The sequence below is a fragment of the Silene latifolia genome, chromosome X (assembly GCF_048544455.1).
Source record: "Silene latifolia isolate original U9 population chromosome X, ASM4854445v1, whole genome shotgun sequence".
Taxonomy (NCBI): Eukaryota; Viridiplantae; Streptophyta; class Magnoliopsida; order Caryophyllales; family Caryophyllaceae; genus Silene; species Silene latifolia.
In genome coordinates, this window is record NC_133537.1 from 345,810,523 (window position 1) to 345,827,845 (window position 17,323).

The following is a 17,323-nucleotide window of genomic DNA, read 5'->3' on the forward strand; positions in this document are numbered from 1 at the left end:
GGGTCCTGGAACAAAATTCTCCGGAAATCACATAAAAAGTTCATCGGGTCAGATAAAGCGGCCACGCAAAGTTTGAGCACCAACGGAAGACATTTGGGGGTGCCTGTGTGCCACAAACCAGCATTCGCCGACACTCGGATTATCGTGAAAAATGTGTTAAAGCTCGTTATTTGAGGCTAAAATCGAATAGGTTGATTCCTGAAATGAGCTCTAACGCGTGATTGAAAAACAGGGGGAAAAAGAAACAGGGTCCGGTACGACCTTCCGAACGGCTGAAATTGAAGTGTATAATACACGGTTTTTCGGGATTCCAAGGTCCCGGAACAAAATTCTATGGAAATCACATAGAAAGTTCCTCGGGTTAGATAAAGCGGCCACGCAAATTTTGAGCACCAACTGAAGACATGTGGGGGTGCCGGTGTGCCACAAACCAGCATTCGCCGAAACTCGGATTATCGTGAAAAATGTGTTAAAGCTCGTTATTTGAGGCTGAAATCGAACAGGTTGATTCCTGAAATGAGCTCGGACGCGTGATTGAAAAACTGGGAGAAAAAGAAAAAGGGTCCAGTACGACCTTCCGATCGGCTGAAATTGAAGTGTATAATTCTCGGAAAAAAATTCTCCGAAAATCACATAGAAAGTTCCTCGGGTCAGATAAAGCGGCTACGCAAAGTTTGAGCACTAACGGAAGACATTTGGGGGTGCCGGTGTGCCATAAACCGACATTCGCCGAAACTCGGATTATCGTGAAAAATGTGTTAAAGCTCGTTATTTGAGGCTGAAATCGAACATGTTGATTCCTGAAATGAGCTCGGACGCGTGATTGAAAAACAGGGAGAAAAAGAAAAAGGGTCCAATACGACCTTCCGATCGGCTGAAATTGAAGTGTATAATTCTCGGAAAAAAATTCTCCGAAAATCACATAGAAAGTTCCTCGGGTCAGATAAAGCGGCTACGCAAAGTTTGAGCACCAACGGAAGACATTTGGGGTGCCGGTGTGTGCCTGGCCTGGCAAGCATTCGCGAAACTCGGATTATCGTGAAAAATGTGTTAAAGCTCGTTTTTTGAGGCTGAAATCGAACAGGTTGATTCCTGAAATGAGCTCGGACGCGTGATTGAAAAACAAGGAGAAAAAGAAACAGGGTCCGGTACGACCTTCCGAACGGTTGAAATTGAAGTGTATAATACATTAATACACGGTTTTTCGGGATTCCGGGGTCCCGGAACAAAATTCTCCGGAAATCACATAAAAAGTTCATCGGGTCAGATAAAGCGGCCACGCAAAGTTTGAGCACCAACGGAAGACATTTGGGGGTGCTTAGGTACAAACCAAAGATTATTTGAAACTCGGATTATCGTGAAAAATGTGTTAAAGCTCGTTATTTGAGGCTGAAATCGAAGGGGTTGATCCCTGAAATGAGCTCGGACGCGTGATTGAAAAACAGAGAGAAAAAGAAACAAGGTCCGGTACGACATTCCGAACGGCTGAAATTGAAGTGTATAATACACGGTTTTTCGGAATTCCGGGGTCCCGGAACAAAATTCTCCGGATATCACATAGAAAGTTCCTCGGGTCACATAAAGCGGTCACGCAAAGTTTGAGCACCAACGGAAGACATTTGGGGGTGCCGGTGTGCCACAAACCAGCATTCGCCGAAACTTGGATTATCGTTGAAAATGTGTTAAAGCTCGTTATTTGACGCTGAAATCGAACAGGTTGATTCCTGAAATGAGCTCGGACGCGTGATTGAAAATCAGGGAGAAAAATAAACAGGGTCCGGTACGACCTTTCGAACGGCTGAAATTGAAGTATATAATAGACGCCACACGGTTTTTCGGGATTTCGGGGTCCCGGAACAAAATTTTTCGGAAATCACATAGAAAGTTCCCCGGGTCAGATAAAGCGGCCACGCAAAGTTTGAACACCAACGGAAGACATTTGGGGGTCCCGGTGTGCCACAAACCAGCACTCGCCGAAACTCGGATTATCGTGAAAAATGTGTTAAAGCTCGTTATTTGAGGCTGAAATCGAACAGGTTGATTCCTGAAATGAGCTCGGACGCGTGATTGAAAAACAGGGTGAAAAAGAAATAGGGTCCGGTATGAGTTTCCGAAGGGCTGAAATTGAAGTGCATAATACACGGGTTTTCGGGACTCCGGGTTCCCGGGACAAAATTCTCCGGAAATCACATAGAAAGTTCCTCGGGTTAGATAAAGCGGCCACGCAAAGTTTGAGCACCAACGGAAGACATTTGAGGGTGCCGGTGTGCCACAAACCAGCATTCGCCAAAACTCGGATTATCGTGAAAAATGTGTTAAAGCTCGTTATTTGAGGCTGAAATCGAACAGGTTGATTCATGAAATGAGCTCGGAGCATGATTGAAAAACAAGGAGAAAAAGAAACAGGGTCCGGTACGACCTTCCGAACGACTGAAATTGAAGTGTATAATACACGGTTTTTCGGGATTCCGGGGTCCCGAAACAAAATTCTCCGGAAATTACATAGAAAGTTTCTCGGGTCAGATTTAGCGGCCACGCAAAATTTGAGTAGCAACGGAAGACATTTGGTGGTGCCGGTATGCCATAACTAGCATACGTCAAACCTCGGATAATCGTGAAAAATGGATTAATGCTCGTTTAATGATCGTTATTAGAGGCTGAATCGAATAAGTTAACTCCTGAAATGACCTCGGACGCGTGATTGAAAAACCGGGAGAAAAAGAGACTGGGTCCGGTACGACCTCGCGAACGGCTCAAATTGAAGTGTATAATACACGGTTTTTTCGGATTCCAGGAACCCGGAACAAAATTCCCCGGAAATCACGTAGAAAATTTCTCAGGTCAGATAAAGCGGCCACGCAAAATTTGAGTAGCAACGGCAGACATTTGGGGGTGCCGGTATGCCCCTAAAAAAATAGCCTAAATAGTAGTCCAGGCTTAATATTCGGGCTTGCTGTTCTGACCCAAAACCAAGCCCCATCAGGTTGCAACGGCTTTCGAGCCAAATTGGGGATTTTTGGCGCATAGTGATACAATTATACATTTGTAGAAACTCTGCTATAGGACCGTTCTATAGCATAGGACTGACCCAAAGGAGATAAGCCCAAAAATAACACCTCTAAGTTAATTAGTATTCTATTTTTATTTTAACAACACGACATTTTATGATAAAAACTAACATATTTAAATATACAATTTATTAATATAAAATTTTAAGTTATCAAAATAAAATATTTTTTTTACAAGTATATTAAGGACTTTTGGTTATTTGATTAAAAAAGGGAGCTTTAAGTAATTGTTTGGGCTTTTGGATTATGGGCTGGTCTTATGCTATAAGACAGTCTCATACAATAATTTGTGATACATTTGGTATTCTGCTTATTCATTTCACGAAAGACAAAATCAGTACCTTATCTAGAGGTGGCAATTATTGACACGACACGAAAACACGACACGAACCCGACACGAAGTTATCAGGTTAGGGTTAAGACGTTGTGACCCATTTAAGTAATTGGGTTGACACGGACACGACACGAAAATTAAATGGGTCGGGTTAGGGTTGAGCACTTTTGACACGAACCCGACACGAATAACCCATTTACTTAAAAATGTCAAAATATATTTGGGTTGAATCAATAATCCAATCAAACAATTTAAAAATAAGCATTTTCATTCGTTATTTTTAGGATAGTAGGGCTATAAAGCTTAGTTTATGTTATTAGTTTATTGGGTTAAACGGGTTAAGTGGGTTAAAAATGACCTGCTAAAAGATAAATGGGTTAAACAGGTCGGGTTGGGTTATAGAAAAATTAAATGGGTTGGGTTAGGGTTGAGACAAATGACCCGTTTATGTAATTGGGTCGGGTTAGGGTTGAGGTAGTTGTGACCCGTTTAAAGTTGACACGGACACGAACACGACACGACTCGATCTGTTTGCCAGGTCTTCCTTATCCAAACATTCAAATTGCTAAGGGTGGATTGACTGGATTATGTTATTCAACATTTCAACCACAAATAAACAAGATTGTTTTACAACAAAATTACACACCCCCAACACTTTGAAGTATGATAGCATGAGAAATATAGAAAATAAACCAAAAAGTCCAAAATATGACGGTATGAGAAATAAAAAAGACGGGGTGTTTATTGCAATTTTTGAGGTTGGCCCATACCCGGGCCTAAACTCGCAACGGGCTTAGTTTGGGGTGGTCCATGGGCTTTTTGGGCCAAATATCGTGTCGGACGGTTGATCAGCTGGACAATAAATCAAGAAAAATTTAACTAAAAGTTCAGAAAATTTACCAAAGCCAGATTACTAGCCAACATGTTAGCAGATTGGCCGGGAATCAACAAATTTTCAAATATTATACACAAATGATTTTCAGGTGTGTTCTGATACGATATTAAGGTAAAATAGGTAAGAAGTTCTACATGTCATGGAAAAGCCTTCTAACGTCCTCAACTTCGGCAGGGATGAGTGTTACAGGGCACCTTTTATACTGCAAGAGAAACAGCAGGCAAGTAAGAAACAAAGGATACTACACGGGCACGGGCGACACAACAACAGACAAACAGATACTCCCTCCCATTCAACACGTTCTTTACGTTTTTATTCTTTTGTGAGGAATATTTTCAAGAAATGTAGAGAATCCCTTGAATAAGAGGGAGTTATTCAGCTTGATATCAAGGGTCTCACCTGAGAAATGTACTTAAATATGCAACCATAACAGAAGACGTATCCTGAAACTGTTACAACAGAGGGATTTGCACGCTTCTCCGAGCACAACGGACAAATTGTTCTATCAGATGGCAATTGAATACCTTCCTTGGCCACCTGTATGAAGAGATTGTTAAGCACCCCGGTATTCAAACAAATGTATAATTATGAGGAAGTAGAGCTGGCGAAATTGGCCGGCCCGACCCCAACCCGAGTTGATCCGATTATGTATGACCCGTCCCGAATGTCATTGTTGCAAACTGACCATTATCCCTAAATAACTCGATAATAACAAACCCGGAAATGACCCGAATCAACCCGAATTCATGCAAACCCGAACTGACCCGAATCCGACTGGGGTGACCCCCGTTTGTCAGGTCTATGATGGAGGCACGAGATTTTTGCATCTTCAGTCTCATGTTTAAAAGGCAGGTGGAATCTATGGTACTCAAATTCAGTAAGAACTTAGAAGTAGGGCGAGTATGGATCGGGTATCCGATCCAAAGTCCTAGTTCGGATCGGATATCCATATTAAAAATCCTGAAATTAGATATCCAATATCCAAACCAAATGTTCCGGATATCCAATGTTCGGGTATCCAAAATAATCGAATCGGATGCGGATATCCACCGGATATCCATACTTTTGAATTTACTTTAAAATTAAGTTTGAAACACGATTATATTCATAGTTTTACGTGATGATTTTCTTTAGTGTTCTTACTCCAATGTTCTCGACATAAAATTTAAGTACCACTTAGTTATTTCTCTAATATTTTAAACATTAATTAAGTTGTTGTATCAAATAAAATTTATTTTCTCAAAATTATACTAGAAAAATATAGTTTCGGATCGGATCGGATATCCAAATGTTTTAATTCTAATATCCATATCCAAACCAAAACCAAAGATTTCGGATCAGATATCCAAACCATACTTAACTTTCGGATCAGATATCCAAAAAATCGGATCGGATTCGAATCGGATATCGGATCAGTTTGGATAATCGGATTTTTTGCTCAGCCCTACTTAGAAGTATCCGACACAAGAGGGAGCCCAAGTGTATAAAACTATAGAATTGTCAAGTGTCAAAAACGACATACCCATCCCCGAAAGTTGAGAGTCCAACATGGTCAGGTAATCTAGTAGTAAAATATTTTTGCAGCATAGCTCTAAATCAGTGGAGAAAAGTATACTCACTCTTGGGGCTGGAGGCGGAGGTGGTGGGGGATAGATGGTTGGAGCTGACATTCTCTCCTCAGCAGACTGGTACCACCATTCCATCATCTACAGCATGCCATCAATGAGATAGAAATAAGATGTAGTCACTTTGTTCTCAAATAGATTCGATGCAAATAGGAATAAACTAAGAGGCCCCAGTGGTAGAAGTTTGTGGGATTACACTAACCTTGAATATGAATACCGCGGCAATTAAACCAGTTTGCGCATAATCAAGCACTGCATACATAGAGGTGAGAAATGCTCCCTGTATTTTCTGGAATGCCACACACGAAAAAAATATTAATAAGCAAGTTCATTGTGTGTATAGTTTACTACCCATAATAGATAACACGAGTTTTTCATTTTATTTTTCAGGATCAACCAATTATGAGTTCCTGACAAACACAAACATAAAATCTACAAAGTACAATGCAAACTAAGGAAACATTTAATTAATGCCATTAGGGCAGCACAATCACCCAAGCAGACACCAACTCTCATGTGAACAAATTGGTGTGCCCATCTAAAAGTAGTATGGGACTATGGGGAGGTGCCAAAAAGACACATGATTTCTCAGGCCCAGGCTAAAGTATTATTGTCCACATTAGCTACTTCTATAGAAAAACGTTCATCTCAACCTAAGTTTCACGTATCAACCTAAATTGTTAAAAGAGAGTAGAGCCATGGCCCCACATTCATCAAACTCCGCACACAAACGAAGCAAAAAGATTTGTAGAAAGAAGGATTATACCATTTCAGACACAAAGTTATTAATTTTTTTTTTTTTTTTTTGCATTTTAATGAATAAAAAACACATCTTGACCAGAGATAAATTATATCAAAAAAACTGGTCTTTGGTCGTCATGCTGCATGTGCACTAGAACGTAGGGGAAAATTACCTTAAGCCAAGGAGGGCCCCGAAGCCTCTCACGTTCACGGCTCCTCATCCTCGATATTCTTGAAGAAGCATCCATCTACCTTGACATAATATTGATTGAGCTCAACATAAGAATAATTTCATTAACATCTGAAAAGAGAAGAAAAAAATGGACTCTATTTTCTAGGATAAAAACTTCAGCAAATATAATACCAGTTCCTGTCCAGTAGCACGACACACATGGATCCCTAAGGCCTGCAGTCCAAGCGAATAGAAGCCGGTTGCATCCAATAGATACAACAGTTGGTAAGCAAATGTTGCACCTACACAAAAATTCAGTTTACTCGGGTAAGTAGCCAAACACCATTGAAAACTCAGTAAAAAGGAATTCAATATTGTAAGTATACACTATACATCCATGGTAATATGACGCTGTAGCATAATTGCAGTCAAATATTGCTATAACCACAAACTTTTGAGGAGACTTCTCACTTATCATCCATCTTTTGTTTGTATCGTTGAGACATCCGAAGGTATAGAGAATAAATAAAGAACAAAGTTAAATAGATGAAAGTAAATAGGCAAAACAACTTCGATGCACCTATTCATTAAGACACCAGCCCACATTGTTTAGACTTCATTAATCAATTTAGACTGAATTATAGAAATAATAAAGGGAGAAGGAAGGAACTTTGGAAGTGGTAGTAGAGACAAAGAAACAGGGTAAACAGAGAACACTGTATATGTCAGGTATGTATTTCCAATCCCCGAACAATCCAGGCACAGACGAGTAAAATGAATCAAAATTAATATCCTTTAAAAAAAACATAAATATTCATATTTGACCCTTTCCTTCTCCTTGGCCTGAAAGAAAAAAAGGGCTTTACAACACGAAGAGCGAATGACAGCTTATTGATCACAGGGGAAGAAAACACAAGTGAAGACGAAATACCTTCATGCCCAGCGTGTATCAAAGGGTAACAAACACCTATAAGTTTCTTAGCTCCCCTTAAGATGCGTGCTCTTGATGATAGCTCAGCATCTGAAGCTCTACTTTGATCAACTGGACTCCCAGCTGTATCTAGGTAGTCAATATCATCAAATCTTTCATCACTTGATCCCCATAAACTCGCATGCAGTGCAGACTCCCTCTCCTTATTATATATAGAATGCAACTTTGACTTAAAATATGGCAACACAACCTATAAAAATTCCATTTGGACAATAATCATATTCCAAACACATAAAACATCGCTCAAATAGTCAAATTACACGTGAAGTTATGTTTTATATTTTACCCTCTTTATCCCAAAATATCGACCCCTTCTTTGGAATCATTTTCATGGAAGTATAGGGAAAACACCTAAATTCCCCCTATATGCTCAATAGAACCGCCATTCTCTCATTGGAACCCTTTCAGATTTTTAATCTTGAATTAGTGATTGAAGATAAAAAGAGAATGCTAAGTATACAGTACAAAACCTTGTCTCATTATTTTAACCAAGTATACAAATTACAATGCTAAGAGAATACCGACTTCTATTTTAAACTAAGTATACAATGTGATTAAACATTTTAGGAAATACCAAAACTGAAAAGCAACTATACTTTCTTGAACTTGAGTATACACTATACAGTACAAAACCTTGTCTCGTTATTTTTCCGGCGGCGGCCACAATAAACTAGCAGTCCATACAACAACAACAACAACAACAACAACATCAGAGCCTTAATCCCAAAATGATTTGGGGTCGGCTGACATGAATCATCCTTTAGAACTGTCCATGGGTGAACGCACACCTCAAAATGCGAAAAAAATAGAAAAGAAAAAGTGAAAAACAAAAGGGGAGTGAAACATAATACAAAAGCCTGGCAAACTTATAGGTTTTAAAATTGAAGTCCGGATTTCTTTTATAAAAACTTAGAATTTAAATCGAGAATAAAGATTTAAAACGATTTTTAAAACCGAAGTAGAACTAGCAGTCCCAAGTATGCCAAACTAGCCACCCTTCTCCCACCCTCTCGCCTGCCAAACACCACTAAACAGGCTCTTCTTGTTGATCCTCTGTACAAGATCCTCTGTGGCGCGCTCCAATGACTGCTGAATATGATGCTCTTCAAAACAATAATACTTGGACACTGGTTCCTCACAACCCATCCTACAATGTCATTGGGTGTAAGTGGATTTATCATATCAAATACAAACCCGATAATACCATTGACAAGTACAAAGCTCGCTTGGTTGCTAAAGGTTTCCTACAATGTGCCGGTGTTGATTACTCTGGTGTCTACGCCAACTCGACATTAATAATGCGTTTTTGCAAGGCAATCTTTCTGATGAAGTTTACATGTCGCAACCACCGGGCTTCACTAGTCCCGAACACCCCACACACGTCTGTAAACTAAACAAGGCAATTTACGGACTTAAACATGCTCGAGTCCTCGAGCCTGGTACACGACACTAAAGCAACACCTATTCGGTCTTGGCTTCACAGCCTCACTCGCTGATCCTTCTCTCTTTCTATACACGACATCGTCACACACCCTGTTTTTACTTGTCTATGTCGATGACATAATTGTCACCGGCTCAGAGTCTCAGAACCGCATCACGTCTCCTCATTTATCACCTCACTGGCATCCCGTTTTGCCCTCAAAGACCTGGGTACTTTGTCTTATTTTTTAGGTATAGAAGTCACCCCCAACCCCCATGGTCTCCTTTTGACACAATCGAAATACATCCATGATTTATTGCACAACCACAATATGCTTGAGTCGAAACCCGCTAACACACCTTTAGCTGTTCACCCTCCCATACACAACGATGGGAGTCCTGCTCTATCAAATGTTACTACTTACCGTGCTATTCTGGGCAGTCTCCAATACCTCTCGTTTACTCGTCCCGATATTGCGTTCTTAGTCAATCGACTTGCTCAGTTTATGCAACGCCCCACCGAGCTTCATTGGAGTGCTCTCAAACGCCTTCTTCGTTATTTGAATGGTACGGCTCATGTTGGTCTTCAATTGTATCGTTCCTCGCCACCTCGACTTCACGCTTATTGTGATGCTGACTTGGCTAGGGACCGTGACTCATACGTCTCTACAACGGGTTACATTACTTACTTGGGACGTAATGCTATTTCTTGGGCCTCGAAAAAGCAACGAGCTATAGCTTGTTCTTCCACTGAGGCCGAGTTTCGAGCTGTCGTCACTACCTCTGCTGAATTAACTTGGCTTCGCTCGCTTCTCACTTAACTCCGAGTTCCATTTTCTGCTCCACCGGTTATCTACTATGACAACCTAAGTGCTACTCACTATTCTGCTAATCTCGTCTTTCATTCTCGAATGAAACATTTGGCCCTTGCGTTTCATTTTGTTCGTGAACAAGTACATCAAGGTCAACTTCGTGTTCAACATATTTCTGGCGCTGACCAACTCGCTGATGCTCTCACTAAGCCGCTTCCGTCACCACGTTTCACTTCACTGCTGTCCAAGATCGGTCTCTCTCTCTCTTGGGTCGTCCGTCTTGCGGGGGCATGTTAGGAATATTACCATATAAACTAGTTTTCCTTATTTCCTCGTATAATATTGCTTGTATATTAGTTTCCTTCTTTTGTTATTTACAAATCTTGTGTAATTACCTTAGTTTACAAAGTTTAGGTTTAGGGTAAATATTCTAGATACGTTTCTTGTGCTTCAATGTAATTGTATTATATAAGGACATATTGTATTGCTTGAATGATCATCAATAACAATTAACCTTTCTTAAACCTTACAATTACTTGTTAATTTGTTGAATGTAATTTATTTGATTTAACAATTAACCTTTCTTAAACCTTTCTCCTAATTTTGAGGGGATTTAATTTCTTTCCTCTCTACAACTACATATACATACACCAATTAATATAACACATATTAATACAAAACATATGTTAAAATATAATTGTGAACTCAAAAAATCGGACCAAATGAATTATAAAGTGTAAAAAAATAACACTAAAAAATTAAGTAGATTAAATTATTTAGAACCACTATAAAATAAAACGGCCATAGAAAATATGGACATAAATAAATTTGAAAAGAGCAAAGTCCCAGCATCCGCATCTAACTCACCCAACGATGAGAAAGAGAAGAGCAGGAAACCATAACCCAATAACCTACTGACACGCACAAATCACAGTACTTAGCACACTTACGATGAGCAGCATCATCGACAATCCGACCCGGCACAAAATCAGACAACCTAGTCTCAGTCAAAGGAGACGACCCCATCAAATCGACACGACCCGATTATCAGTGACCCGAAACCGACACAGACCCGATACTGACCCGATTAAATTGATGACCAGATAATTATTAAGCTTAATTTTGATCAAAACGAAAGTGATTTTGTGTTTAGATTGATTCGTTTCACTTGATAATGAAGTAATTAAACCAAATATTAGATTAAAATCTAAATTTAATGGTCAAAAATTGTAGTTATGAGATTAAGTAACCGGACCAGATAATGACCGACCCAACCCCGACCCGACACATCGCTTGACACGAAATGACCCGACTCGATAACGACCAGCCCCGAAAGGGTATGCGACCCGACCTAACCTGAACCCGATATGACCCGGCCCAGACCCTCAAGTTCTTTTGTCTCCATCTTTTGTGACTCCAAGTTCTTTTATCTAAGAAATCAACTCTAGTACTACTTTTATTTTTTTTGGTATAGTCTAGTACTACTTTTATCTAACAGCGCAAATCAAGTTCTTTTATCTGACTTAACTCAAGTTATTCTCATATGCGGGGTCATTTGGTAAGACTAGAGTCGGTAACTTTTTATAAAACCTTTTTAAAAAACGAAATTTCATAGCCCGCGTACCTTAAATCCACTGCCAAAAGGCCTACAACAACTAAAGTTCTTCAAAATACCAGTATCAGTGCACTACTACATCAAAGGCTCAGTGCCACAACAGAGAAGGATCAGGTCCTTTGGCGGTCTCGTAATCTCCTGCCAACTAGATTATCCGGACCATGTCCCAATCTATTGAGGTTAACTGGACGCTTTGTAGTAGCCTATTTTTTCGGCGATTTCTCTTTTTCAAAATTTTCAGGCTCCAATTGGGGAACCTCATCTACAGCTCCTTTGGCGGTCTTGTGACAGCTCTGTAGGAAGCTCTTCAGCATTAGGCTCCTTTGGGAGGGTTGCAGCCAGGGCATTCAGTAAAATCCAAGGCCAATTGCTTTGCGGCGTCTCTTTACAAATCTGTTGTTTCATAGAAAGCAAAATGTCCTCGTTGCTTTCCCCACACACAAAATCTTCTTCATCTTCCAAAGTTTGCTTGCCATGAATCAAGCAATAGTTGAGCATTTGGATAGCAATATTTTGTCCAGCTTCCGTCACAAGGGATTCGTACGAAATAGAAAATGGAGGAACGACTCTTTTCCTTTTCTTTGCAGCAGCACTAGTGGTGCCATATTTTTTGCACAAGCTTTCTTCTTTGTCAATGCAGTAAGAACACTTGCTCTTCGTAATACAAGAAGAGGGAGTTCCTCCTAAGTTGGTGAAACAGAAGGCAATTGGGGCATCATCTGGATTATCATTGATAATTTTTTCCAAATCTTTGGTTCTATAATAGAACCAAGCCTGCACAGTAAACTTTACATCAATATTCTCATCATAACCTATCAATCTGTTATTATCTCAATCAATCAAGTTGATTAAACCAAAAAAAAAAATCAATTAGGAGTTACCTGAAGTATAGATGGAGAGAAGCTCAGAAACGCAGGGCTCGGGTTCCGAGCATCAAGAATCACAAATTTCCAAATGACATTAGCCCAATTGACTTGCTCAATCTTATTTATATCACAACCAAAAAACATTTATCTACCATATAAAGCTGAATTTGGGATAAGGAAGAAATTTAGTAAGAAGAAATAAGTCAACTTCTTAAGCGATTCTTTGTTTTCCTCAATAACTGGTATCTTATTGAAAATTTTATCAAGAGTACTTTTCCTGAGTAGCTCCTGTATGTTCTTAGGATCTATCGACAACGAAGTCACGAACTTCACGAAGTATTCTGGAAGCTCAGACCCAACGGACTTCCCTTTATGCTTCACTTCATTGTTCGTTTCCAGCTTAATTCCTAAGCTTTTTTCTGCGTCTTTGCCCTCGGCTTTTATTCCCAGCAAAAATGCAATTTCGTGCTCAGAGAGAGTACGCCATTGATTGCCTATCAAAAAGGCATCTTTCTCGCTGTCATATGAATCCAGGATCTTTTTGAGAAGTACATGGTTAGTCTTTCTTGTAGTAGAACCAGCTTTCAGTATTTTATAGAAGATTGAATGTTGCATAAGTTCTACAGTTTGAATGGGGGGCAATCCAGCCCATAGGAATTGTGTTATGTCAATATATCTGATTGGCTATACTCCATTTATAATTGGTTTTTGTTTTTCGTTTTTTGTTTTTGTTTACATGGACTGGTCTTTGTTGACAAAGACTGGTTTTGGTTCTGGGAACTTAAAAGGATAACGATGCAGCTGGCAACTTAAAGGATAACGAGGCAACTAAAATACTTGTAAGGATAACGATGCAGCTGGCAACTTAAAGGATCGCCCCCCATTCAAACTGCAGAACTTATGCAACATTCAATCTTCTATAAAATACTGAAAGCTGGTTCTACTAGAAGAAAGACTAACCATGTGCTTCTCAAAAAGATCCTGGATTCATATGACAGCGAGAAAGATGCCTTTTTGATAGGCAATCAATGGCGTGTTCTCTCTGAGCACGAAATTGCATTTTTGCTGGGAATGAAAGCCAAGGGCAAAGACGCAGAAAAAAGCTTAGGAATTAAGCTGGAAACGAACAATGAAGTGAAGCATAAAGGGAAGTCCGTTGGGTCTGGGTCTGAGCTTCCAGAATACTTCACGTTCGTGAAGTTCGTGACTTCGTTGTCGATGGATCCTAAGAACATCCAGGAGGTACTCAGGAAAAGTACTCTTGATAAAATTTTCAATAAGATACCAGTTACTGAGGAAAACAAAGAATCGCTTAAGAAGTTGACTTATTTCTTCTTACTGAATTTCTTCCGTATCCCAAATTCAGCTTTATATGGTAGACAAATGTTTTTTGGTTGTGATATAAATAAGATTGAGCAAGTCAATTGGGCTAATGTCATTTGGAAACTTGTGATTCTTGATGCTCGGAAAACGAGCCCGAGCCCTGCGTTTCTGAGCTTCTCTCCATCTATACTTAAGGTAACTCCTAATTGATTTTTTTTTTTTTTTTGGTTTACTCAACTTGATTGGTTGAGATAATAACAGATTGATAGGTTATGATGAGAAGATTGATGTAAAGTTTACTCTGCAGGCATGGTTCTATTATAGAACCAAAGATTTGGAAAAAATTATCAATGATAATCCAGATGATGCCCCAACTGCCTTCTGTTTCACCAACTTAGGAGGAACTCCCTCTTCTTGTATTTCGAAGAGCAAGTGTTCTTACTGCATTGACAAAGAAGAAAGCTTGTGCAAAAAATATGGCACCACTAGTGCTGCTGCAAGGAAAAGGAAAAGAGTCGTTCCTCCATTTTCTATTTCGTACGAATCCCTTGTGACGGAAGCTGGACAAAATATTGCTATCCAAATGCTCAACTATTGCTTGATTCATGGCAAGCAAACTTTGGAAGATGAAGAAGATTTTGTGTGTGGGGAAAGCAACGAGGACATTTTGCTTTCTATGAAACAACAGATTTGTAAAGAGACGCCGCAAAGCAATTGGCCTTGGATTTTACTGAATGCCCTGGCTGCAACCCTCCCAAAGGAGCCTAATGCTGAAGAGCTTCCTACAGAGCTGTCACAAGACAAAGGTGGAAATTTGGAAGATCGATTGTCGGCTGCTTCAAAGAGCCAAGAAACAGGAGCTGTAGATGAGGTTCCCCAATTGGAGCCTGAAAATTTTGAAAAAGAGAAATCGCCGAAAAAGAAGGCTGCTACAAAGCGTCCAGTTAACCTCTATGTTGGTCACAAATCTTGCAACTAAATTAAGATGTAGAATAGCTTTGATCTCGCCTCTCACACCAAAATAAGACTATTTGCAATGAAGAAATGTTATCTATGTGGGAGCATACCAGAAAAACAACTGAAAGGACCCTTTGATTCTTTTCTAACCCTGAGAGCTGGATTCCTTCTGTGGAGTCAGAACGGGGATCATCTTTTTTCATTTTAATTTTTACTGCTCTTCTACGCAACCCGTATAAAGACTCCGCAAACGAAGCATCTGAAAACAAACAGTTCAAAACAAAAGATTATGTCAATGCCGCCCAAAAAAACCTTAGTAGTAGATTCCCTTAATGGATACTTGTATCTAACTAAATGAACATAAAAACTAAAGAGGACGTTCAGAGGAAAAACATCAGAAGACAAAAAAATACGACTCCCCCTCCTCCAATGTTCAAAGACGGTACAACTATACTATCATGGCAATCTGATCACCAATTGTAAGAAAACATCATTGTGGCATTCTATACTATTATTTCCTATTCTAATTTGACATAAATTGAGGACCTTAAAACATTTTTTTATCTTAGTTTAAAGGCATGTTAGGATCGTTTTTTTTTTTGGTTCAGTGCTCCGACTTTTATCGGCCCACAACTCTCAATGTTATCTTTACGGAGTTGCGCACATATATAGAACAGCTGTCCACTGCCAAGACTCCAGACATTTACACCTAACACCTCTGCCCCTCCCATCCTACAATAAGCAAATTGCAAAGATAAATTTTTAACATTTTTAGCTACAACAATGAAAACATTGTTTATCGCGCTCCTTCATAATTAGAATTCCGTTGATGGTAAACCATTAAAAAAAACACAATATTCAACTGAAATCAAATCACTGAAGAAAGCCTGACGTTTCCACAAGGGACACCCAATACCTGTGGTTCTGACGCTATGAGTTTCGAGAACTAACATCAACAAGGCAAAGAACTCATCCTCGTAGTCCAACACCTTGTGTAAAATCGGCCTTCTGAGAGCCATCACCTGCATTATAGAATATGCTCGTGTTTTCAGTCGTGCACATGAAAGGCAAACATACTCAGAATATACAACCACATACTCGCCACTTAAAAGTTAAAACAGAAACTTTCATGCTCCCATGCCATCCATTAAATCAAGTAATCCACCTTCGTAGTAACCAGCAGTGAATCAGTGATAACACATGGAATACAACAACAATAACAATTACGTCGAAAATTGCTCCACTGCCTTAAAACCAGCAACCTTAAGTCCTTAACTAATCACCAACTCACCACACTACTGCCAAACCATGAATACACACTACTTCCTCCATTCAACTCCAATCTACCACTTTCCGTTTTCACGTTTGCCCACGCGTGTTTTACGCGTTAAATATCATTAGCTACGTATGTGCAAAAGTTATAAAAGAAGGATATTTTTAATGTACTCGTAAAGACGAATCAAACAAGATCCCGCATGAATATATTTTCACTTACGTATCGAGAGAAAATTGAAATTGAATACTCACTTGTGAATAATGTACAAAAATGAAATTGGTAGAGTGGAGTTGAATATGGCAGCATTGCCACGATAACTTCAAACAGTTACAGTCCCGAAACAACAATCAAGCTCCTCACAACTAAATCATTTCATTAAAATGTACCCCACTCGCGCAATCAAGTTTTACCTAATTCATCATAAATACGCCACATCCAATACACAATACGCTCTTAAAATGCATGTGTTACATCAATTTTAAGTAAGCTCTTAATTTAACACTCAATTGAACTGTAAACAAAACCTAATTAAAGAACAATTAACCACAAGATTGAATTCCGAAACAACGATCACAAACACTATTACTAAATCATTTCATTTATATATTCCACAATCGCGGAATCAAAGATTACCTAATTCATCATAAATACGCCACGACCGATACACAATACGCTCTTACAATACATATATCACATCGATTTCAAGCGCGCTAAACTCAATCGATTCGCAATTAAACAGATAAACAAAACCTAATTGGAAAAATACCTAATTACAAAAATTGAATTACAAACATAATTACGAAAAACAATCAAATTAAGATTAAAACTGAAATTCAAAGAAAAGAGAGAGAAAGATGAATACGCCGAGAGAGTAAGCGAGAGCAGAGCGTAAGCTAGAAGGAAGCTGTTGAGCGGCGGCCATTTCGAAGAAGGTAGGGCGCGTACCTTGTCCTCCTACCTGAAACAACATCTTCTCTCTCTCTCTCTTCCTTTCTGTTTTCTCCGGCGAGTTGCTCAACCACGTCGTCTCTATTTCTGTTACTAACTTACTACCAGTATCTTGTTTTGATTTCGACTCGGTCGGGGTCGGTTTGGTTCGGGTTATGTTGGATCGGATTGATGTGGATTGGGCTATTTTGGACTAGAAAGTGATTATTGACGGGTTTTTTTGGACCTAGGCTTGACCAGTACCCCTAATAAACCCGACTTAATGTGACCCGACCAGAATG

At 39.4% G+C, this 17,323-nt stretch overlaps 1 protein-coding gene across 1 annotated transcript; it reads right to left on the reverse strand.

Annotated features, from left to right (window-relative positions):
- Nucleotides 1-4,276: 4,276 nt before the first annotated feature.
- Nucleotides 4,277-17,163, reverse strand: LOC141619819 (peroxisome biogenesis protein 12-like). The gene is made up of 10 exons (XM_074436842.1): nt 16,957-17,163; nt 15,735-15,840; nt 14,929-15,077; nt 7,767-8,016; nt 7,028-7,137; nt 6,837-6,911; nt 6,125-6,211; nt 5,917-6,003; nt 4,697-4,834; nt 4,277-4,499 (listed from the first exon to the last, which is right to left on the reverse strand). The coding sequence occupies exons 1-10, from the start codon at nt 17,062-17,064 to the stop codon at nt 4,428-4,430; spliced, it is 1,182 nt and encodes a 393-aa protein (XP_074292943.1). The 5' UTR covers nt 17,065-17,163; the 3' UTR covers nt 4,277-4,427.
- Between the last annotated feature and the right edge of the window lie 160 nt (nt 17,164-17,323).